At 47.2% G+C, this 23,189-nt stretch overlaps 1 protein-coding gene and 2 long non-coding RNA genes across 6 annotated transcripts; 1 reads left to right on the forward strand and 2 right to left on the reverse strand.

The window, feature by feature from the left end:
- Positions 1-3,401: 3,401 nt before the first annotated feature.
- On the reverse strand, positions 3,402-7,375 carry LOC112271678. 3 transcript variants are annotated; one of them, XR_002964968.1, is made up of 4 exons: positions 6,702-7,375; positions 5,982-6,081; positions 4,711-5,585; positions 3,402-4,619 (listed from the first exon to the last, which is right to left on the reverse strand). It is a non-coding gene; the product is annotated as an uncharacterized LOC112271678 (long non-coding RNA). The 3 variants fall into 3 exon arrangements; XR_002964967.1 differs by having other exon boundaries at positions 5,982-7,375; XR_002964966.1 differs by lacking the exons at positions 5,982-6,081; positions 6,702-7,375 and having other exon boundaries at positions 4,711-5,763.
- A 5,865-nt stretch (positions 7,376-13,240) lies between these two features.
- LOC100830594 (probable esterase D14L) lies at positions 13,241-16,541 on the forward strand. The gene is made up of 2 exons (XM_003562319.4): positions 13,241-13,765; positions 15,813-16,541. Exons 1-2 carry the CDS (start codon positions 13,395-13,397, stop codon positions 16,255-16,257), a joined length of 816 nt encoding a protein of 271 aa, XP_003562367.1. The 5' UTR covers positions 13,241-13,394; the 3' UTR covers positions 16,258-16,541.
- A 1,206-nt stretch (positions 16,542-17,747) lies between these two features.
- LOC112269325 lies at positions 17,748-20,489 on the reverse strand. 2 transcript variants are annotated; one of them, XR_002961036.1, is made up of 2 exons: positions 18,859-20,489; positions 17,748-18,755 (listed from the first exon to the last, which is right to left on the reverse strand). It is a non-coding gene; the product is annotated as an uncharacterized LOC112269325 (long non-coding RNA). The 2 variants fall into 2 exon arrangements; XR_002961034.1 differs by having other exon boundaries at positions 17,748-18,591; positions 18,859-20,487.
- Positions 20,490-23,189: the final 2,700 nt, after the last annotated feature.

The raw sequence follows: 23,189 nt of genomic DNA on the forward strand, positions 1-23,189 counted from the left end.
TAGAATACAGATTACACGTCACATAACCCTGGTAATTAAACGAATTGTAATACAAAACTACACCTTTTGGGATTTTTATCACATAATCCCAGCTCTTGCACTAAATTGTATCAGAAAACCTCTAATTTGGTCCGGCTAACATTGAATCTGACAGTGGGTCCCACCTGTATGCCATGGAACCAGGTTTAGCCGGGGTGGCCTGGTTCTCGATGAGATAACTTTGGCAACGAACACATTATCGTGCTTGAGGAAGAACCGAAGGAGATGAGAGCTATCCAAGATCCGAGCCAGACTGTGCCCGATGAAGGTGAAGTACGCTCGGATTCTTGGGGATGACAGGTAATCTTCCTTGGAGATACTACCATGACCTTGTTTGGAGGTTGGAGATGTTGTGCCGCCAATGGCTAGCTTGGGGACCGAATGCAGGCCTCTTCGTCGTCCTAGTCAGGAGGCAGGCAGCCCACGAACTTGGAGGTCTCACCATCGACAAGGTTGTTGCTGAACACGCCGCACTGTCCTCCCTCCAGCGGCGATGTGTTGTCCCGTCTATGGACGAAGTAGGCGCATCCGCCATCGGCCTTGCCGTCCCGGGTGAGCTTTGCCACTTCCATGGCGAAGCTGGTCGGGCACCTAAGAAAGAGGATGCAGTCGCCCACGCTCTACCCGTCCCACCTTGCCCGCCAGGTCCCGCGGGTCTAGCACGTGCATCATCCCCGCCCCAGTGCATAGGCCATGCCGCCAGTGCCCCTCATGCAACCTTCATCATTGTTGTAATCGTAGCCCCACTCGACCAGCATAGATGCCCACCGCAGCTCATCAGGGGACTCCACCACGTAGTTGTACTTGTGCTAGCGCATGCAGCCACGTTTAGCAGATGCCGCATCCCTGCTGCCATGCCATCGTCGTCGACAACAGCTTCCTTGGGCACTGAGAAGCACTAGTGCTTCAGGTCGATACAAGCCACAATATCATGGTTCTGGTAAGCCATACAACAACGGTGCAACAATGAGCTGACGGTAGCGGGATTATTGCTAGTAGGCTGCCTAAGACGATCGTTATTAAGACGGGAGTGCCATCGTTGGCCTTAGAGAACGGGTATAGGAGGGTGATGTCGTCGCCGTAGATGATGCCATGGGGATTCGCCAACATCCCGATGAGGCAGCGGGGTGGTGGCATCGGTAAGAGAGTCGACAAGAATAGGCTGCTTAGGGCGGTCTACAATGAAGAGCCAGGGCCCCAATCCGTCATCTCCGGCCACATAATTAAGGCGGACGAAGCTACCGGGTGCTGTCGGGCGGTACCTGAACTTGGAGAAGACACACCGGAGCTTGAGCTTAAGCATTTAGTAGTCGCAATGAGCGAGGATCCACTGACAGAATGTGGGATGCATTGCCAAGAACTTGAGGTGCGTTGCCATGGCGCACGGACGACCTTGAATCGTGGTGGAGACGGACGGAGACGTCGCACAGCAAGTCGGGTGGGAGGTCGGCCCACCTGGGCATGTCCAACCGAGACATGAGCAGACAAGCCTTTCTGGGGTCGGTATTATCTCATTTAACCGGCCAAGAACTGGACCAGATCGGCGAAACCTGAACCGATGGGTTGGACCCACTGTATCTGGGGTCGGTATTATCTCATTTAACCGGCCAAGAACTGGACCAGATCGGCGAAACCTGAACCGATGGGTTGGACCCACTGTATCTGGGGTCGGTATTATCTCATTTAACCGGCCAAGAACTGGACCAGATCGGTGAAACCTGAACCGATGGGTTGGACCCACCGTAGGTTCTGCTGTTAGCCGAGCTGATGGCCAAATTAGGGGTTTTCTGATACTACAATTTAGTACATGAGTCAGGGTTATGTGATAAAAATTTGGAAATGTATAGTTTTATTTGTTACACTTGCACTTCGTTCAATTACAGGGGTTCGGTGATATTTACTCAAGAATAATTGCTTGGAGGCTCATTCAGAAGGCCCTTCCCATAGGTAAAAGAGCAGGTAAAATCTCCAAGCACATCTCTAAGTACTGTAACAGATGTGGTGCTGTAGAAGATGAAGTGCACATTTTCTTCCTTTGCCCATTTGCTAGGGCTGTTTGGTTTACCTCTCCTTGGTATATTAGATCAGATCTTTATGCTCTTCAGAATAATTTTATCACCAACACAATTGCAGCTATAATTCAAAGTGGTCATCCTAGTGCCTCTTTGCAGAATATCTTCACCTTTCTTTGGTGCATTTGGAAATCCAGGAATAATTCCCTCTTCAACAGGAAGGTCTACTCCCCTCTCCAAATTTTCCCAAACACTAAAAGTTTAATTGCAGGATGGGAACTGGAGGCCTCTTCGGAAACCAGCATAGCTCCTTCTCCAACCCCATTTCTACCTCCCAAATTTCTCATTTACAGGGTTTTAACATTTACTCTGACGCGGCGTGGAAGAAACCTGTTGATGGCTGTGAAGAATCAATTGCAGGTCTTGGAATCTTTATTGAATCTCTTGACCCTCAAAACAGGTGGATTGCACAAATACAAGCCACATCTACTCCTGTTAGCTCGGCTATGCAAGCAGAATCTTTGGGTGGCCTTCTTGCTGCAGATATCATCTCCTATCTTAATCAGCAGGAAGCTAAACATATCACAGATAATCAATGTCCGGCGATTGCTTGCCAACAAAAGGATATCGTCAATTCTCTTGGACATTGGTCCATTAGAGCTTACCTTTCTCACATAATAGAAATTCATTCTAGGCTGAACACTCAGATGGTTTTCACTCCTAGAGACAATAACACTCTAGCGCATCAACTTGCTAGGGCTGCGAGGAATAGGCATAACAATGTCCCATACATCTCTTGTACTAATGATCTTCACAGGTCTAATGGCTGCCCTCTAAGGCAAATCTGTACCTCTCAGAGCTCTGTTCTCTAAAGGCTCCGCCATGTACTTTGTTGTTAAATAAATAAATTTCCCTTCTTACATAAAAAACCGAGGTAACGAAGAATGGCGTGGACAAACAGTACAGATGTAACATCCCAAAATTTCCCATTTTGGAATGTTAAATAAAAATAATTATTTTAATTAAATATGTTGTGTTGAAAAGCTTTTTGTTGATATCTGGTTGAATTTGCGGAAGCATTTAAAAAATTTAGGACTTTTTTGAATATTTCCTCGTCATGATAAAATTTTCAACAAAAGAACAGATTAATATGACTATCCAAATCATACAACATGGTCGAGAGATTCGTACAATTTCAAATACTAGTGAGCTTGCACGTGCAACGCACGTCTCACAATACGTGTCTTTTGAATTTTAATTTCTCTATAAGTTATTTATTATTATTGTTTTCTCGTTGGACCATTTAAATAGTTGTGATTATGTAGTAATGTAAATCTTAAGCGTGCAACCTATAAAATCCACGAGCACATAAATATTATAATTAGGTACCAAAATATTACAACTCGACAGAAATTCAAAGCAATAATTAAAATACAAGGTACTCCACAATATTACCCACTATTCTATTAAATCGGTGAATGTCCACTTTTTTTACCCTCCTGATAATCACTCTTTACTTGAAACCATGTGGACTCTCTTCTATATAATTGTTGCACTCAACATTGTTTATGCATTAAGAACAATTGTCAAAGTGGCATCAGAGTTTCAAAAACGTGTCCCCGATGTGCTCTATTTGTGCCACTGAACAAGAGGACGGCTACCATGCTGTAATGAACTGCACTAAGGCAAGAGCCTTAAGAGATTCAGTTCGGTTGGTCTGGTCCCTCCCCCCGGACGCTGCCTTGAGGCGAACTGGACCGGATTGGGTCCTATTGTTACTGAGCCAAGTTGATGAGGACTGCAGATCAAAGCTTCTGTTCTTGTGGTGGAGAGCTTGGCATCTCCGAAACGACGTTATTTTTGCAAAAGGTGATGCTTCTGTTTCAGCTTCAGCGCAATTCCTCTTCGGTTATGCCAACTCCTTACTTTCTCTCAAGGACAAGATTAAGGCTCCCGACCTGAAAGGTAAGGAGGCCGTTAATATTCCCCAGCCGGCCATGAAGATTGCCCTGGTTCAGCCCCAGTGCTCGAACTGGTCTCCTCCTGTTTCAGGTTGGGTTAAACTGAATGTTGATGCTAGCTTTATTCCGGCTTCGGGTCTGGCTGCTTAGGGGGCTATTGTGCGTGACGATCATAATTCTGTTATTGTCTCGGCTTGGAACGTCATTGACGGATGCCCTTGTGCCGAAATGGCTGAAGCTGTGGCCTGCCTGGAAGGGATCTACACGGCCACTGGTTGTGGAAAGTGATTGTCTTGCTCTTATTTCGGCACTTCGTCAAGGGTCAGATAACAGATCGATCTCTCGACCAATTATCAGTGACATCTTGCACCTTTCTTCTTCTGATCCGGGCATCAGTTTCCAACATACTGGCCGTTTGAACAATTGTGTAGCGCATGAGCTTGCCAAGTTTAGTGTTAGTGGGTTGTGTGGTGGTGTTCTTCGTAATTCTATTCCTCCCTGTGTGGTGCGACAGATTGCGAATGATTGTAAATCTTTGGATCCTTGATTAATAGATTACCACCCCCTTGTCAAAAAAAAGTGGCATCAGAGTTGTAGAATCATAATTCTGCAAAGAGAAAAAAGAAAGTACATAAACATCATATTCGGTGTCAATTTCTAAACCGGCATTCTACACCTCATGCAAAAAAGTTGAGCACCTCTGAAGGTAATATGTTCTGAAATTCAGGTAAAACTGAGCCTACGTTCCTCGTCCAGGTTGTTCACCTGCATACATTATTTTCAGATCCATACTCATAGATCTGGTGTTTTCAGATGCAGCAATATGATAATAATACTGATATGAGGGGGTTTACTTAATTAATGAGATGGTTATGAAGTGGTGTACTTTTTCTGATACAATGATATTTGGTGTTAACTTCTAAACCAGCATATGCAATTTGAACTAAGAAAGAACGCACATATGGTGTCATTACGTAATCACATTTGTTGAATGATTGGTGCCACTCAAGAGGCCCTTCCTCCGCTAATAGCACATGCCATCTCATTGCAATCAATTAAGTAATCAAACTTTAGTATCTAGTACTTGATTGTTGGAAAAAGAAAAACTTCAGGTTTCATATATTTTAGGAAAGAGAAATAATGATTGAAAACAAATGGCATTGAGAGCACTAACCATCTAAACAAATGAAAGATGATTGCCTTTCACTTTTTGTCGCAAACCCATAAAGAATCAGTTGGAATGACCAAAACATGGTGTAAGGTAAGAAAGTGACGTGATATTATATAGCTCATGTGAAGATCATCAAACTATGGGTAGTAACCTATTTTATGGCAAAATCAGCACATGTTTAATCAAGTGAAGCAGGACACAATAAGGTGATGCCCATCCATCTGGATGCCGACCAACTTAATAGGAGACCAAATTTAGAACCTGTAACCTCATAGAGCTGCACACGCCACCCAAGAATCTTCTAAAGCTAGTTAATCTGAAGACAAATGGGGTCTGAAGTATGAACGATAGGGATATAGACTCGTATACATGACTTGTGCATAGGAGACTGTCCTCTGGTTCCTGATCCATGACAAAATTGGCAATCAAGCACAGGGAGGAGTCAACAACACACTTTATAATAGGATGCAAATGTAAATGCCTCAAAGAATTATCTTCCTCCATTTCACAAAGGTTGGCGTATTTTGTTTCGTTAAGACAAGGTTTTGACCAAGAATTACACTATTAATATGTAACATATATGATACAAATTATGATATTAGAAAGAACTTTTACAGATGAATCTATTGATATAAATTTCATATATGTAAAAACACATATTAATAGAGTTATTATTGGTCAAAGCCTTATCTTAACGAAACAAAATACGCCAATCTTTGTGAAATGGAGGGAGTATTACAGAACCAAACCTATATGCAGGAATGTCTACTTGTACATGAGGAAGGAGAACGACCAAACCTATTATTGGAGGAAAACATCATGAGCAGATCTCCACCAGGGACTCTGCACTGAGCTTCATGGTGTTCTTCATCTATTTGACAATTAACTGAAGATGGTGCTGCAATGGCACTCACCACGCACACGAAAAACAAATGATTATGTGCAATGCTTATGTGGAATGCACGCACATCCTAAAATATAAGACATGTCTTTCAGATCTCATGATAATATGAAGTAATGCTACTGAAATATTTCTCCATGTACTTCATGTTCTTGAAAGCACTCTATGAGCTTAATGTGGAATGCTCTTTTTTGCAGGCTTTAGTGTGTCATGAAATGCTCTTTTCTGGGCTACAGATCAAAATGCTTATGACTTATACCAACCCAAGAACTTCAGAGAAAAATTTACTTATTAAGTTAGGTGGCATAAATAGTACTCTGTAGTACAGATTTCCCTATCAGCATGCCTTAACAGCTCGAGCTTTGAGAGGTAATTTTATGAAATCTACTTGGTACCAGCATGGTGATGGTCATGATTGAAGTTGCAGGCCTGCTACTTACACTAATCATGCAGTATTGGTGGTGTTTCAAGTATTGGTACAGCATTACCTTCGAACTCTATATGGCACTGATGCTAGTGCATCACACTAAAACATACATTGACCGATCAAGTCATTGCTAACATATGAATTCATCAAATTCCAACAACAGTACAGAGGAGAGTCATGGAGGACCTACCTCACTCTGTGCCACGCGACGCGACGGAACATCCTGCGGAGAGCAATGGCCGCCCACCAAGTGTTCGACCGAGGACCTCAGCGAACACCCACCATGCCAACGCCCACCACTGGGGCACCTTTATCCTTCCCGTTCCTCCCAACCGTCAAACTCCTCTCCCTCCTCTCCCGGCTGCTGACCACGATGCCAACCCTGCCTTCGGCGGCGAACTCACTCCGCCACTCGAAGCAAGGTCGCATGCCAGCCAACCAATCTCCTTCCCCTGATATCAGCGCCGCCTGCTTTGTCAGCATCAGAGCCGGCTCACCTCTAGCACCGACGTTGACGTCGAGCGCCCTCCTGTTGCCCCTGACGCCGACGACAAGGTCCCCGAGCCTGGGGTTGTAGTAAATGACCACACCCCACCGAGGCGTCGTCCACGAAGTTCCTCACGGCGCCGCATTGTCACGCCTCCCCTGTCTCTCGCCATGAGTGTGACGTGCACAGCTGAGCCAGTCCAGGAGGAACTGGCTGACAAAGATGGACCACCGTCAGGGAGAGGGCTCGAGAAGATGTCTCCAGCTAAGGAAGGAATCATCTAAGTCGAGAGTATGTACATGGGTCCCATATTTAAGAGCTACGGCTCCTTAAAAGTTTGGCATTGTACTACCTGACGATTATGTGTGATGAATGAAATCTGAATTCCTCGCGTATCTCTCTGAACTCTCACCCCCTTCGTCTAATTCTCACCTGAATTTTCCTTAATCTCATCTAAGTCGAGAGTATGTACATGGGGTCCCACATTTAAGAGCTACGGCTCCTTAAAAGCTTGGCGTTGTACTACCTGATGATTATGTGTGATGAATGAAATTTGAATTCCCCACCTATCTCTCTGAACTCTCATCCCCTTCGTCTAATTCTCACCTGAATTTTCCTTGATCTGCGCGATCCCCTTCTTCTCTAGGTTCGGGGTCGTCACAATCTGGTACCAGAGCTTGGTGTGGTGTCCGCGCGCACTCATATTCCTCAGATCAGGCCCGTAACATCCATGGTGACGGGTGCTGCTTCGCTCCGGCGATTTGGCACAAAACCCCTAGCCAGTTTGGAACTGATTCGGGGCGAATAGCGACGGCGCCCTCCAAACCTTCCGCTCAGACTCGTTTCGTCCTGGATAGCATGGAGGTGATGCAGAAATCACTGGAAGGGGCTATGGAGAAGTTTGACTCCGTGTCCACACGCAACTCACGACGATGGCGGAGGAGGTGAAGAACTTGCGCCTGCAGATGGAGGATTTTGGCACGGATCTTGATGGCGTCAAGCGGCGCCAGATCGAGGCTACCAAGCCTCCGCCGAAGGGCCCCGTTGCTGGCGCAACTCAGGTCGGGGCACCTTCTGGGGTGATTCATCTGTCCATCAGATCAATGGATTTCAACTGCATCTTTGTATATGGAGGGGCATGTGGCTTTGTGGTTACAGGCGTATAAGCGTCAGCACTGCCTATTACATTAGGATGATTTTGTGGCTGCTGTCTTGGAGGAATTTGGGCAAGACGAGTATGACGGACAGATGAATCGCTGTTACAATTGAAACAAACTGGAGGAATTTGAGCAAGATGAGTATGACGGACTCGTGCTGTCGGGAATTTTTGCCACAATACAAAGTCGGATCCATCTTAGCGCCGAGTGGTTATTGGTTTGGGAAACTGTCATGGCCCGACATCTTTTCCTGCCGGACCGCAACAGCTTCGGGGACTAGTGTCGGGGGAATGACCCCGGGTAGGGTCATGACGACACGCAAATGCCGAGTTGGCAGAGGCTGGACCGGCATATGAAAGTAGGGCGGCACTTGTAAGCTGAGTTCTAACAGGCCGGCATACAAAAGCTATGTCGGCATCGCTATTTTGTCTTGTATTTACAGGACAGGCGGAAGCTGTCCTGTCTCGGTTGGAGCCAGGATATGCCAACGGTCATATCCCGGTCCTCCAGTCAAAAGTAAAGTCATGTTTCCTTTAATGACGGAAAAGCAACCGGCGCTCACGTCGCCATGTCGGATGACTGTACAGTGATGCGCCGTAGAAGGACGATGACGAAGCTGGAGCATGGCTATAGTGTGCGCCGCGTCACTGTACTTAAAGTACAAAGCGGCATTGTCCCCTCCTGGACAATCCGAAGGGGACCACGGACAGTACCCGGCGGGCCTGGGAGCATGGCAATAGAGGCAAGTTGCCCCCACCTGGCAGGGAGACATTTCAGCACTATAAATAGAGGTGCCAGCCCTCCTTAGAGAGGGGTTCCAAGATTCTAGAGATAGCTAGTTCCTCTTCTTCTTCCTCCTCTCGACACAGCTCAAGGAGCACCATTGTAACTCTTGTACATCTCGAGTAATACAATCCAAGGCAAGAGTAGCAGCTTTACCTCATCTAGAGGGCTCCGAACCTGGGTAAACCACCGTATGTTCTTACTTTCATGCGTAGTTCACACTGCGCCCTCACTCCTCTGGTTCCTCCTTCGTCCATCGGCCGCATCTTAAGCCATTCCATGGCATCTGCCGTGACACCACCAAGACAAAGCAGGACGTAGGGTTTTACACCTTCGGGTGGCCCGAACCGGGGTAAATCCACCATGTTACACTTCATGTCTTTAGCCACGCCGGCAATCGCCGGAGCGATCCCCATCGCCCACCACCGAACTATAAAGGGGGTGCTCGGCATCCCTGGTGCCAGAGTTTCAGGCTCCAACATGTCGGTGCCTGATCAGAGGAGATGACCTCAAAGATGATGAGTGCGAGAAGAGGCACAAGCGGGTTGGAGGGAACGTGGAGGCCGATAGTAGTTGAGTGAGATCGACGTGCCAGTGCAGATGGAGAGGGAGGCGGTGGGTCACTCCCAGCTTCAAGTGCGCTCAGCAATGGCTTCGCCACCACGAGCGGGACGCATTGAGGACGAGAAGGCGGCGGGTGTGGGATAGTAGGGCGAGGAGGCACTGCATTGAGGAGGAAGAGAGAGAGAGGAAGATCACACTATTGGAAGCCCTGGATTGTCGAGGAAGGCTCTTGTACCTGGACACGAGTTGCTGGCCCTCCCTGGGAGTTGTGGTGGCCGCCGTACGTGCGTCGCAATGTCATCGACACTGGCGACACTCCGATTTGATGACCAAAAGGACAAAAAAAAGAAGAATAGAACGGAGAGAGGGACCGCGAGGCCTGTCGCTTGAGGTTCCACCTTAGCGTCTCCATTCCTGCTGGCTGCTGCCTCTCTCAATGCAGAGTAGGTAGTCGGGCGCATAAGTCAAAAGATAAGAACAATAGGACCGTACTTCATAAATTTCTATGACTATTCCAAAGCAAACATCAAGAATAAAGTAGGACTTAGGGTGTGTTTGGTTGTTCTCCAATATTTGTCCTACAAATTTTTTGGCAACATACATTATTTTGGTCTTTGTTTGGTTGTTAACCCAAAATTTGATTGCCAAAGAAATCTTTCCAACCTCCTCACACTTTTAGTAATAAATTCATTCTAGTACATAATTTTGTGAAAATGAACTGCAGACATTTTTTTATTTTAAATATGTGAACCCTAACGTACAAAATATTCTTGCCAACCATCCGCAACTTGCACAACTCCACCACGTTTGAGTCATTTGACCGCTGACTCGAATCACCATTCCAATCCAGTTAGCCAACGGTTTCTTACATCTACTTCACTCCCCATTTGAGAGATCCAAGGAAAGAAAGAAAAAACAAAGCAAATCAGGTAAATAAAATGGACAAGTGGGCAGCATAGGCAGAACTGTACACCACTCAAGACAAAGTGTTAAGCAAGTAGGGTGACAAGATGTGTGGTATACTCTAATAGAAGATACCATCACAAGGAACATGGCTAAAGGAGATTCCAATCACCGATAGATAATGGCATCCGTCCATTTCAATAAGCAAAGAAGACTCCAAGTGATCAATCAGTTTGGGGGCTCCCGTGATGACAACCACTGATGGAGTAGCTTTTGTTTGATGCTGCCTTTTGTCCGGTCAATAACGAACATATGCGTCCTAATTTTACATTGCGAATAGTTCTAGGAGCACTGGTAGTCTGGTAGTGTGCATATCAAGCGTGAGTCACTAGTTTTCGTTTGAACACTTGTAAAATTAATTGAATGTCTTAAAAGGTTTTCGAAGCAAAAACGTCGGTATGCTTGCAGTATTGCTTTTCTCCCTTATAACAAGAGGAACAAATGTGAAACAGCAACGTAGATAATACTAAAATTCTAACTTTGGTCTAAATCAAACCTTTTCAAGTTGTAGCAAGTTTATAGAAAAATCTACCAACATGTACAATTTCAAATTAGTTTTATTTAATCCATTACTATATATTTTATGCTTATTTGATATTGTAAACCTTACTTGATTTTTCTATAAAACTTGGTCAAATTTAGAGTAATTTGACTTAGAACAGAGTTGGAACTTCTTATATCTAGGAAAGAGTACATGATAAGTTAAGGATTTGTTGTTTTTAAACGAGTAAAATGCATCAGAGGACCCAATTCTTTCGTAAAGGTCCCAAGTTAGTCCTAATTCTTTGAAACTGCACGTACCAGTTGTTTCATAAGTGTGGTTTGTGCGCGTGTCTGCTGTTGACATGGCTACTTGGGCCCACATGTCAGGTGACAAGGTGGATGATTTTTTGCTAAAAAACCCAGCCTCTTTCTTCCTTCTCCATATTAGCCCTTCACTCTCTCTGTCTCTCTCTGCTCCGTTCACTCACCCACCTCGCCGCCTCCCGCGTTGACCTCCAAGCCCCCGACCATGCCCTCCCGTTCCTCCTCGCGCCCCTGTCCGCCTCATTGTCTCCCTGGCTCGCTGCCACCCTCCCGATCCTCCTCGCACCCAGCCACGCTCTCCCGCTCCGCCTTGCACCCCTCGCTGTGTCCGTGCACACCCGCGTGCCACCGCTTCGCGCCGTCACGGCCATCGTGCTCCCCGAGCTACGAAACCTTGCCCAAAAGCTCCGCCTTGTTGCGTTGAACCTTCTTGCCAAAGGAATCGTCCTCAAGCATTGTGAATCGTCGCCATCGACCTCGTCTTCTCCAATTCCGGCTGCGAGCCAACGCCGCCCAATCTCCCACTCCGGTGAGTCCAGGACTCCACCTCCAGTCTCCTAAGCTCCACAAAGACGTCATGAAGCTTCCGGTGCTCCTCGTCTATGCTCACGTGGACCGAGTCGAGCCTGCGTCGTTCCCTGCCTCGGTCGCCGCCCGCCGCCGTCGAGCGGCTCCCTGCGATGCTCCTCCGCCGGTCCCAACCGTCCCTTCACGTTCGTGGTGAGACCACCTCCCTTTAACCTCTCTTTGTTCTGCAAATAGTCCACTGTAGCGCCCTGCCGCCGTGTGCCGTCCTCCGCCGCCACGCCAGCCCGTCGCCGACTGGCTCCCATCGACGAACAGCACCCGGCGCTGCCTCTATTGGATGCGGACGCGCCCCTGCTATGCACCCCTTGCCCAAGCCCGCGTCGCAGCACTGCTTTGGGTCACCGGCGAGCAGGAGTTGCCGGCCTTCCTCTGCCAGTGAACCCCACGAGCAAAGCCGAGCCCCACCCTGTCAGCCACGAGAAAAGAAAGTGAAGGGTTGACGGGGAGAAGGAAGAAAAAGGGAGGGGGGTTTTAGCAAAAGAGAGTCCACCTTGTCACCTGACATGTGGGCCCAAATAGCCATGTCGGCAGCAGACATGCGCACAAAACCACACTAGGACCTGTGATGAACCACTTATGAAACAATTGGGATTCAAACGTGCAGTTTCAAAGAATTAGATCTAACTTGAAACCTTTACGAAAGAATTGGGACCTCTGATGCATTTTACTCTTTTTAAAGTCACCCGAGAGATTGTCGCTTTTGTGCCGAGTAAATTACAAAAACTGTCACATTAAATGTCAGGGTTTTAAAAACCATTGCCATTCATCTTATTTTTGTAAGAAACCAGTGAGTGTAGATAGACCGTGACAAAAAAAAAATGGAGCATCAAATTTTTGGTCGCTGCTACAAGGTGCAGAATTTTATTATACCAAACATGGTGCAAAGTATTAAAAAATTATGTATTCCTCCGTTCTTATATGTAAGAAGTCATGCTAAGTCAAACATATTAAAATTTGACCAAGTTTACAAAAAAATATACGTATCAACACTTAAAATGTCAAATAAGTATATAATCAATTTAATAAAACTGATTTAGAATCGTAGATGTTATGTAGTAGATTTTTGTGTAAACTTTGTCAAAATTTAAGAAATTTGACTTAGCACAAAGCTGTTGCTTCTTTTATTTAAGAGCGAAGGAAATAGAAAAGTGACACTTGTAATAATCTTAGTGGTGCAATATGCAACTAAATCACAGGCCAACTAACCGGACCCGCCAAATCCACGGCCGCCCCAGCCGTCGCCGTTGAGGCTGAAGCCAGCTGTCGCTAGAAGTAGAGAGCCTCCTGTCTCCCGTCTCCGGAGGTAGGAGGTCCCCGTCTCAGCTGGCAGAATCAGGTCCACAACCCCTGTCCCGGCCGCCTTAAAATCCCGGCCACATATCCATTTCCCACAGTCTGCCGCCCGCCCACCCTCCCTCTCTTCCCTGTTCCCTCTGCCCCCCACACCCGGCCGTCAAAGAAGAGGAGACGAGAAAGCAAAGCTAGCACAAGCAAGGCGTCGTCCAAATCCAAATCCAAATCCAAATCCCAATCCATGGGGATCGTGGAGGAGGCGCACAACCTGCGGGTGGTCGGGGAGGGGAAGCGCGGGGTGATCGTCCTCGCGCACGGCTTCGGCACGGACCAGTCCGTGTGGAAGCACCTGGTGCCGCACCTCGTCGCCGACTACCGCGTCGTCCTCTTCGACACCATGGGCGCCGGCCCGACCAACCCGGACTACTTCGACTTCGCCCGCTACGCCACCCTCGAGGGCTACGCGCTCGACCTCCTCGCCATCCTCCAGGAGCTCGGGGTCGCCTCCTGCATCTACGTCGGACACTCCGTCTCCGCCGTCATCGGCGTGCTCGCCTCCATATCCCGCCCCGACCTCTTCTCCAAGCTCGTGCTCCTGTCCGCCTCTCCCAGGTAGTACTAAACTGAGCAGCACCGTTGCCCTCTCTTAGCTGCTTGATTCTATTCTCCCTATGATTTCCTTTTTAAACATGTGCGCACAGAATTTTGTCCGAAATTTTCTGGTAGTTGCAGTACATTTTTTTCACGATCTAAGTACTTATAAAAAAATTAGTCCACGATTCAAATTATTTGTTCACGAATTTTTGTAATGAGTAATTTATCCGCATACCGTGCATGCTGTTTTTCTTAAGATTTTCTAAAATTTTGAAAATAGTTGCAAAAAATTTAGTCCACGATTTAAATTATTTTTTCACGGATTTTTGTAATGAGCAATTTATTGCATACAGTGTGATGTTTATTTGCTATTTTCTGAAACTTCTAAGCTCATTTTTTTATTTAAGAATAAAATAAAAACATGGGGATAAAATCATCAGTTCTAAGCTCTGTGTTACATGTAGAATTCAAGGTTTTGGCTGCATCTAAATGGTTTTTGCCCCAAGTTTTCATGTGCCCCATATCATAGCTTATGGTGTCACTAATTTGATGTACTCCTTATCTATTCTGAGATGAAGACTTCTTGCGGTCTTGCCTCAATGGATTTCCTCTGCTAGCTGTCCAAAATCCTTTTGCAGTTCTTGGCTGTGCGTGAGTGATTAGAGCACTTTATGGGTGATGGTGATCTAGATGTCCCAGTTTACTTTAATTGTATCATGAAGGGGTGTTCAGTGTTAAACTGTTAGAGCTTACATCAAATAGCTGAACTGAGAAGAAATAAAGATTACTAGACCCATAGCTACCTACGTGGCATACAAGGTTGTTATTGTAAATTTTAAAAATGGTGGGCTGAGGGCTCCAGTGTCTGATGCCATGTGTTTGCAGCAAACCTACCCTGGTTTATAACTTGAGATAATACGGATAATATCTTTCCTGTATGCTAGTATCTGTTTGAGATACATGTATGTGCGGGCGACATATACCAACACTGCTAAAACCAACTCTTTTAGGTGCCTGACTAATTATGTGAATCAAACACATTCAATTAATCCCTGCTTTGACTATGTTTTTTACCTCAAGAGCTGCATAGGACATCTGGGTGACTTCCATGACACTAATTATACTAATAACCACTTAATATCTTCCCACCAAAGATTTCAAGCAAAGAATAATGTCATATTTTCACAGCAATCCCTTTTCACTTTTCTTCCACGTGGTTAATAACATTGGGGAAACTCACCACCGGAATGACCTTCTACTCTTACAACTTACCGCTCAATCCAGCTAATCCAATGACAACACACAGCACAGGTAGCATCTGTTATCATGGAAAATAGAAAATTGGTTTCTGCAAATGTCACTGGATAAAACCTGTCTCATCTTTTTCATGCCTTGAAATGATTTGGATTAAGGAACCTCAGTTTACACAGATTACATGAGTTAGATTGATGACATGTTAAATCTGTTAAAGATGACATGCACACTCTTTGAACTAGCAGTCTAACACAGTTGTGCCACCTTGTAATCGCTCGTCCTGGTGATCCTCAGTTTCCTTTATTCAAATGATCTGTTACTCTTTGAACTAAATCCATGGACTGGTCTATTGCCAAGCTAATATAGAAGTTTAGGGTGCCAAGTGAAATTTGATTGAATATTACTAACATGTCTTGTTTGTTCAGAAGATTAGGGTGCCAAGTGAAATTTGGGTGAATAGCACTAACATTTCTAGTTTGTTTAGAAGATTAAGGTGCTAAGTGAGACATATTCCTTTAAGAGCTCCAAGCACTTGTCCATGGCTGGTTCGTCCACCTTGTCATCGCTCGTCCTGGTGATCCTCAATTTCCTCCACAATTAACTGCGCCTTCCACTCCCCAATGGATTGACATCCCTCCTTGGACGAGGGGATGCCGATAACGTATCATGGAGTTGACCTCTTTTCTGTAGTAAATATAGTTCAAGCTATCACGAGCATTATTTTTTCACTCTGTTGAGAATCTATTGACATCTTTTTGCTCCATGCTTTTGCATTTGTTTTCCATGAATCACTTATTTCTTGACCAAACAGGTACCTCAATGATGTGGACTACTATGGGGGCTTTGAGCAGGAGGAACTTGATGAGCTCTTTGAAGCAATTAGATCAAACTATAAAGCCTGGTGCTCAGGTTTTGCGCCACTCTGTGTCGGAGGCGACTTGGAATCAGTGGCAGTCCAGGAGTTCAGCCGAACTCTCTTCAACATCCGTCCAGACATTGCCCTGAGTGTTGCCCAGACGATCTTCCAGAGCGATGTTCGCAGCCTCCTCTCCCTCGTCACGGTTCCATGCCACATTGTTCAGAGCACCAAAGACCTTGCAGTCCCAGTTGTGGTGTCAGAGTATCTTCACAAGCATCTTGGCGGTGACTCCATCGTTGAGGTGATGCCCTCCGAGGGACATTTACCACAGCTTAGTTCACCAGACATCGTCACCCCTGTCTTGCTCCGACACATCCAGCATGACATTGCATTCTAGGTTCTGCAACCATTCGTCCTGGAAACTGTTGATCGGAAGCTGTATGATATGTATCTTAATTAATCATTCGATGTAGGACTACACATTCTGTTGCCATAATAAGATTCGCCGCATGCAAATTGTTGGCGGTGGAAACTGTTAGTCTACATTGTAAATCATTGCACAAAATAAGCATGTTGGACCTAGGGGGTGGGCATTCCGTCATGACCGGAAGTTCGGTCTTGTAATTTCGGTCTTTTTTCGATTCGGTCCTTAAAATATGAAACCCAAACTTTACTGTGAAACTTTGCTAGTTTCGGTCTTTAGTTCGGTCATGACCGAACTTTACAAAGATGCGTGATAGCCCTGAAACAAAATATGATCCGGTACAAATTTTAGGAGTGTTTCGCTTATATTTCTTACAAAATTTTCATATCAAATTGATATCAATATGTATAAGCAGTTCTACATACTAATCCATTATTTGATAAGATTTACTAATCTTAGACCACTCAATAAGATAACAAGTATCAATTGGCAAAGATGCAACCCATGCAAATAAAAGTGCATAGGTACATCACACTAGCAGATCCCACGAAGTAGCCACAAGTGCACATGCCACATGCATGTCGAATTGCTGATGCATGCAGCCGGAAGCTTCATTTTTGGAAAGGGAATCGTGGCCCCTTAGGAAAGTAGGAACCGTCAATTACTTCTATTGCGCATTTGTGCCCTGGCTCGGTAAGTTGATTGGCGCCTGGATTGGGATAGAGATTGGACCGCTTATAAAAAGTTCGGTTTATTCGGTCTTTCTATCTTTTCTGAATTGATACCCGAATTTATACAATAAATTACAGTCCTTCAATTTTTCTACCCAAATATTCAATCAGTCTTTTCAATTTCGGTCTTTTCGGTTTCAGTCTAGGTCCGGTTTCGGTTTTCGGTTTTCGGTTTTCGGTTTTTATGCCCACCACTTGGACCCCTTAACGTCATGTCGCATAGTTGAAATCAACGACCACGAACTGCTACTCTGGTTGTACTTGTATGTTGTCTCTCTGATAATTTTCTAGTCTGAAACTCTGAAGGATATTCTGCGGTTCTGGTGCTACTTTGGGAAGGGAAGTGCTGAAGAAGAATATTAGTAGGGAGTAAATTTCAGTTCGAGCCATGCATTATAACACTTGTACAATTTGCTCTTTGAACTATGAATTTGCTCTTTGAACTATGAGCCTGTTCGGAGGCTCTCTACTCCGGTAACTCCACTCCGGACTCCAGAGTTTCTGGCTCCGATGGCACAAATAGAAGCTTAAAACCTATTCGGCTGCGGCTGAAGTGCTATTTTTGGCTACTGAACTCTTGTGTATGCCTGAACTGCTAGTATACGGCTGAAGCTACCTGTGCTATTGAACTGCTAGTGAAGTGAAACGAGTCATGTTGGTCCGGAACACATTGTCGAGTCATGGACGCAGCAGCAGCATGCGCAAGCACAAAACATCTTCACAGCACAAGCATTTTTTTTTTGCGGGTTAAAAACTTCATTAATCAAAGAGCTGAACAGAGTCTTGACGCAAAGCGTCAATTACAAATTGAGGTTTTTCACCCAACCAGAATTCAGAAGAGGCATTGATTCTCGCAAAATTAGCTAGCGTGTGGCTAACATTATTCTGACTTCTCGAACATTTGATCATCTTGACGCCTTCACGCTCCTGAAGGAGTCTGCGGATCGCATCCACACTGTTGCAGTACTTGGACAAGTTTGGCTTTGCAGGATCCACAAGGGCCAGGACCTCATAACTGTCCATTTCTACCGTGAACGGCATCGTAGAGAACTGCAAGGCCAGTCGAATTCCTTCTTCACACGCAGTGAGCTCAGCATCCAGTGGGTTGTTGCAGGACCGAAGGCTTTGGCAAGTTGCGAAAACACACCTGTCATCACTGTCACGAAGCACGCCACCTGTGCCCGCTTCAGCCGTCTCGTAGCAGTAGGAGCCATCGACATTGAGCTTCAGAACGCCGATGTCTGGATTTTGCCAGGTATCTTTAGCAGTGTCCACAACAGCAGAGTTTATGCGGCATTTGGGGAGAAACGCAGCCATGTTAATGGACTTGTTTTCCTTTTAGATCAAGGTTTCGATGTAGCTGTTCAAAAAATTCCGTGAGACTTCAGTAGGAGGTGCAGGTTTGTCACGTGTCACCTCATTATGCACATACCAGATACGCCAAAGCGTCATCAAGATCACCACTCTTTGCTCCAAACTGAAGCGTCCCAGGATAGCAAGAATCCACTCTCTAGAGTTTCCAAACAGTTCCAAATCAGGTAAGCCCCAGTAAGTACGTATAGCCGACCATAAGTGCCTAGCATGGGGACAGCAAATAAGAGCATGGAAGGAGTCTTCAGCATTGGCACCAAAGATTGGACAATTGGGCAGAGTCTTAATGTTTCTATGTCTGAGGTTAACTTGAGTGGATAGGGAGTTTCTACCCACTTTCCAAGCAAATGTATGTACTCCCTCTGACCCCTATTACTTGTCTCAAATTAGTCCAAATATGAATGTGTCTATGTTTAAAAAGTGTCTAGCTACATGTAATATTTCAACAAGTAATATGGATAGGAGGGAGTACCTTCTTAGGGACTGGAGTTTTCCAGATCATGTCCCAGGCCGGCCATCTGCCATCTGGAATTGCACTGGTTGCACCAACATCATCATCATTCATCTGATCACGTAGCCCAAGTTAATAAGCACTTTTTACCGTGAAACAGCCTGACTTTTCAGGTTGCCAAGCCAGTCTATCCATCAACCTTCTCCCTGGGGTTTTAATCTTAAGGATTTCCTTAGCATCAACAGGGAGGAAAGTTCGTCGGACTAAATCTGTGTTCCACAAACCATTTTGATCTAGCAGGTCAGCAACCCAGTTGATTCTACAAGTCCCCTTGCGGGTAATTGGCCTGTCGCTTGTTTCTCTGGGGATCCAAGGATCCCTCCAAATTCTGATAGAGTTACCATCACCAATTCTCCATATCAACCCCTTTTAAAACAATTCGAGGCCATACTCAATAGCTCTCCAAGAGGATGAAGGGTTACCTGTGAACACCGTGTCTATCAGATTACCATCCAGATAATATCTTGCTTTGAGAACGCAAGCACATAGACTCTCAGGGAATTGTAGGAGGCGCCAGGCTTGTCTAGCTAAAAGAGCTTGGTTAAATAACTGAAGATCTCTGAAGCCAATGCCTCCATGTGATTTCGGCCTCATCATAACATCCCAGCTAATCCACTGCATTTTCCTTTTGCCATTCTCTTTCCCCCACCAGTACTCCCTCATCAGCCTAGTCAGATCCTTGCAAAGCCCGGCTGGGAGCTTGAATACACCCATGACGTAAGTCGGGAGCGCTTGCGTCACTGCCATTATCATCACTTCTTTTCCCCCGTCCGACCGAGTGTTATCTGCGGCACGGGATACCGTTCGAGAAGGGTATCGTTGGATCACTGCCCGACCCCCGCGTCGCCCTCTCTGGCTGCTCGGGGGGAGAAAACCCTAGATCCGCCGCCACCTCCCCCAAGCCCTCCTCCTGCCGCTGCCACCGGCCCTAGCCGCGGTGGCGACGGGCCCTGCCCCCTAAGGTGGGTGGGGATCCTCCGGCCGTCTCCTGCGCAGTGGAGTGCGGACGCCGGGGCGGCGGCCCCGGATGGAGTTGCTGGCGACGACGGCCCTCGTCGCTGCGGGCTCCGGTGGGCGGAGGCGGCTGTGACGGGCGGCGACGACAGGTCTTGGTGGCAAGGGGGCCTGGCCTCCCATGCGGGGCTTTGCGGCCTGCAACGCCCGGCTCCGGCGCGGCTGGATCCATGGCGGGCGGCTGTTGGGGGCAGGTGGGGCTGGGTGGGGCTTGGCTTCTTCGGTGTGCGGTGGCGGGCCGGCCTTGGTGGCAGACCGCGAGGTTCATGGGAGAAAGGTCTTGGCTGCTATCTGGTGCGGCCGTGGTGCTTTCTCCCGTCATGCGCAGGAGGCTTAGACGCGCAGGTGGCACGGTGCGGCAGTGGATGCCGGGATGGTGGTCCCGGGTTGGTTGGGCAGCAGATCTAGCGGCTTGGCTGTGGTTCTTGCCATGGCATATGGCTTTCGGATGTCTAGGCGGCGGCCTCAGAAGGTTTTGGACGCCGGGGCGGCGGCCCAGGACCCCGGTCGTCGGTTGAGTGGAAGCGAGGGGAAATGCTGGGCTCTTGAGGCGCGCAACACTTCAACCTTTGTCGAGGCGGTCCAAGCCTGCTCCTTTCACAGCGGATTTGGTTTCTCTCCCTGCTGAAGGGCAGCGGTGTGGCGGTGTGGTTCTCTGTCGAAGCTTCATCCGTGCTCCTTCGGAACCTGTCGAGGTCTTTTGCCTCTCTTTGGGGGTCATGCCGGATCTAACTTGCTTTTTTTGACCGAAAACTGTAGGAGAAACTCCTACATCAACTTTATTAATAAAATAAACAACACTGTACAAGGGGCAAAGGAAAAAAAAGAAAACTTACGTAACTACCTATTGTTACTAGTATACAACAAAGACTCTAGCCAAGACACAAACCGAGGAACCAACCCCGGCTTGAATCTGTGTCTCAAGAGATGCAGGTCATGAAGAAAATTGGCACGCCAAGAGCTGAACGAAGGCATAATCCCAGAAAAGATCAAACCATTGCGTTGTTTCCAAATGTGCCAGCAAGCAAAGGCCGCAACCTCAGTCAAGAATGGATGTCCAAAGGAGTTCTCCGCCTGTCGAACAATCGCATCCATAGAAGAACCAGATGTAACTTGCTCAGTGGAGGGTGCGATGCGATTTGCGACACGGGCGGGGGATCTTCTTCAGTTGCTTCAGTTGGTTTGGTGGCGTGTAGGTGGTGCGTTTGTTTCTTCGGTTCGATTTTTCTATCGATCAGTGGGGGTTTCGTCCCCTTTGTATCGGGTTTTTGCCCGGTTTTCCCTAATTAACCGGGCGACTCTATTTCTTCTATAATGCAATGCAGGAGCTCCCAGCCCCTTTGAGGTGTCCTAAAAAAAGCAAGAGTGTTATCTCCCCATTGCAAAAGTCTTTTATTCAGCTTATCCTAAAGCGTTTGAAATTTACCTTTATTCATTCGTCCTTTCGGTGTGGGGAGACCGAGATACTTTGATTCAAAAGTAGACGTCCCAATCCGGAGAATATCTTTCATATCATGTTGAATATCCCCAGGACAGTCTTTACCAAAAAGCATAGAACATTTCGCAGGATTAATGAGCTGGCCCGTACAACGTTCATAAGTTTACAACAGATCTCTAACAGCACGTGCCTCATCCGTAGTTGCTTTGAAGAACAACAAGATATCCTTATCGAACAGGAGGTGGGAGATACCCCGCACGTCGGCACACTTTCAACGAAGTAATCCCATTCTCGCTTTCCCCTTGTTGCAGGAGGGCCGAGAGGCCATCCGCGACAAAGAGGGAGAGGAAAGGTGAAAGGGGGTCACCCTGTCGCAGGATGCGAGAGGGAGAGAATGATTCCAGTAGGGTTCCATTGGATTTAACGGAGTATCTCACCGATGTGACACAAGCCATGATCCAGCCAATCCATTGGCAAGCAAAACCCAAACCTTCCATCACGCTCCTTAGGAAACCCCAATCCACAAGGTCATAAGCCTTAGAGCATCTCCAACAGCATACCCATATTTTGGATACCCAAAAATCATTATGAGTAGGGGAGAGAGAAAATATGGGTACCCAAAACTTGCCCAACTTTTCCAGCACACCTAAATTTGGAGACCCATATCACTCAATTCACACCGCCCCCACCTGTCATTGAGCCAACCTCTCTCCTTTCCCCTAGGCATCTCTTCTCTCCCGATTTCGTCTCTCACCTGCTGCCTCCGGATCCACATCGGAGTAGGCCACGGCCGTCGCAGAGCGGGGCGGCAAAGGCAGTGAGCAGTAGAGCGGGCGAAGCTCGGCCGCGACAGCAAGGCTGGGCAGGCCCGCGACGGTAGAGCGGGCAGCACAGGCATGAAGGGGGGGCTGGGAAGCGTCGTTTGGGCGGCGGGGAAGCGTCAGGGGCGGCGCTCAGTGGTTGGGAAGGTGACGTAGTGGCCGGATTCGGCGGAGAGGGGCGCAGCGGGGCTGAATATGGGGATTTGGTCGGGCGGATCGAGGGAGTGCCAGCGGGCGGCCGTTCTCGGCAGCAACTCGACGACGCGTGGTGGAGGCCGCGGGTAGCTCGTGGGCCGGGGAAACATCGTGGGGCAGCACTGGGGTTGGTGCGGCGGCGGTCGGCAACACCGGCAGCGGCCAGTGGCAACATCATGCTCGGCAATGGCCGGCGAGCATCTAGGGGGCGTGTGCGGGGTGGCAGACACCGGCGGTGAGGTGCGCAGGAGCGGCCCACGGCAGGGGAGGCGGCGGCAAGGTCCGGCCGCCGGAATCGGCGCCGGCGCCGGCGGGTCGGGATGGTGGCTGAAACTTCCGTTTCGTGGCAGTTGGTTTCCCGCATGGATATGGGTAGCTACCCATATTCTAGCTGGGAATACCCATATTTGGGTATTGGGGGACAAAATATGGGTATGCTGTTGGAGCTCGTTTTTGGGGCAAAATACCCACATTGACGGTTTTTGGGTATTCTCCCCAAATATGGGTATGTTGTTGGAGATGCTCTTAGAGAGGTCTAGCTTAAGGGCACATGAATTCTTATCCGGGTTGCTGTTGTGTTCTATAAAGACTCCAAGGCGACTAGAGCATTATCTGTAATTAGTCTTCCCAACACAAAGGAACTTTGATTGGCATTGGTGATATCTTCCAAGATCAAACGCAGCCTGTTAACAAGGCATTTTGCAACAATTTTGTAGACAACAGTACAAAGGTTAATTGGTCTGAAATCTTTCGGATGTTGAGGTTGGTCGATCTTTGGGATAAGGACAATCGAGGTGTCATTAGCCCCTACTGGCATAATACCC

This window comes from Brachypodium distachyon, chromosome 1 (genome assembly GCF_000005505.3).
Source record: "Brachypodium distachyon strain Bd21 chromosome 1, Brachypodium_distachyon_v3.0, whole genome shotgun sequence".
Taxonomy (NCBI): Eukaryota; Viridiplantae; Streptophyta; class Magnoliopsida; order Poales; family Poaceae; genus Brachypodium; species Brachypodium distachyon.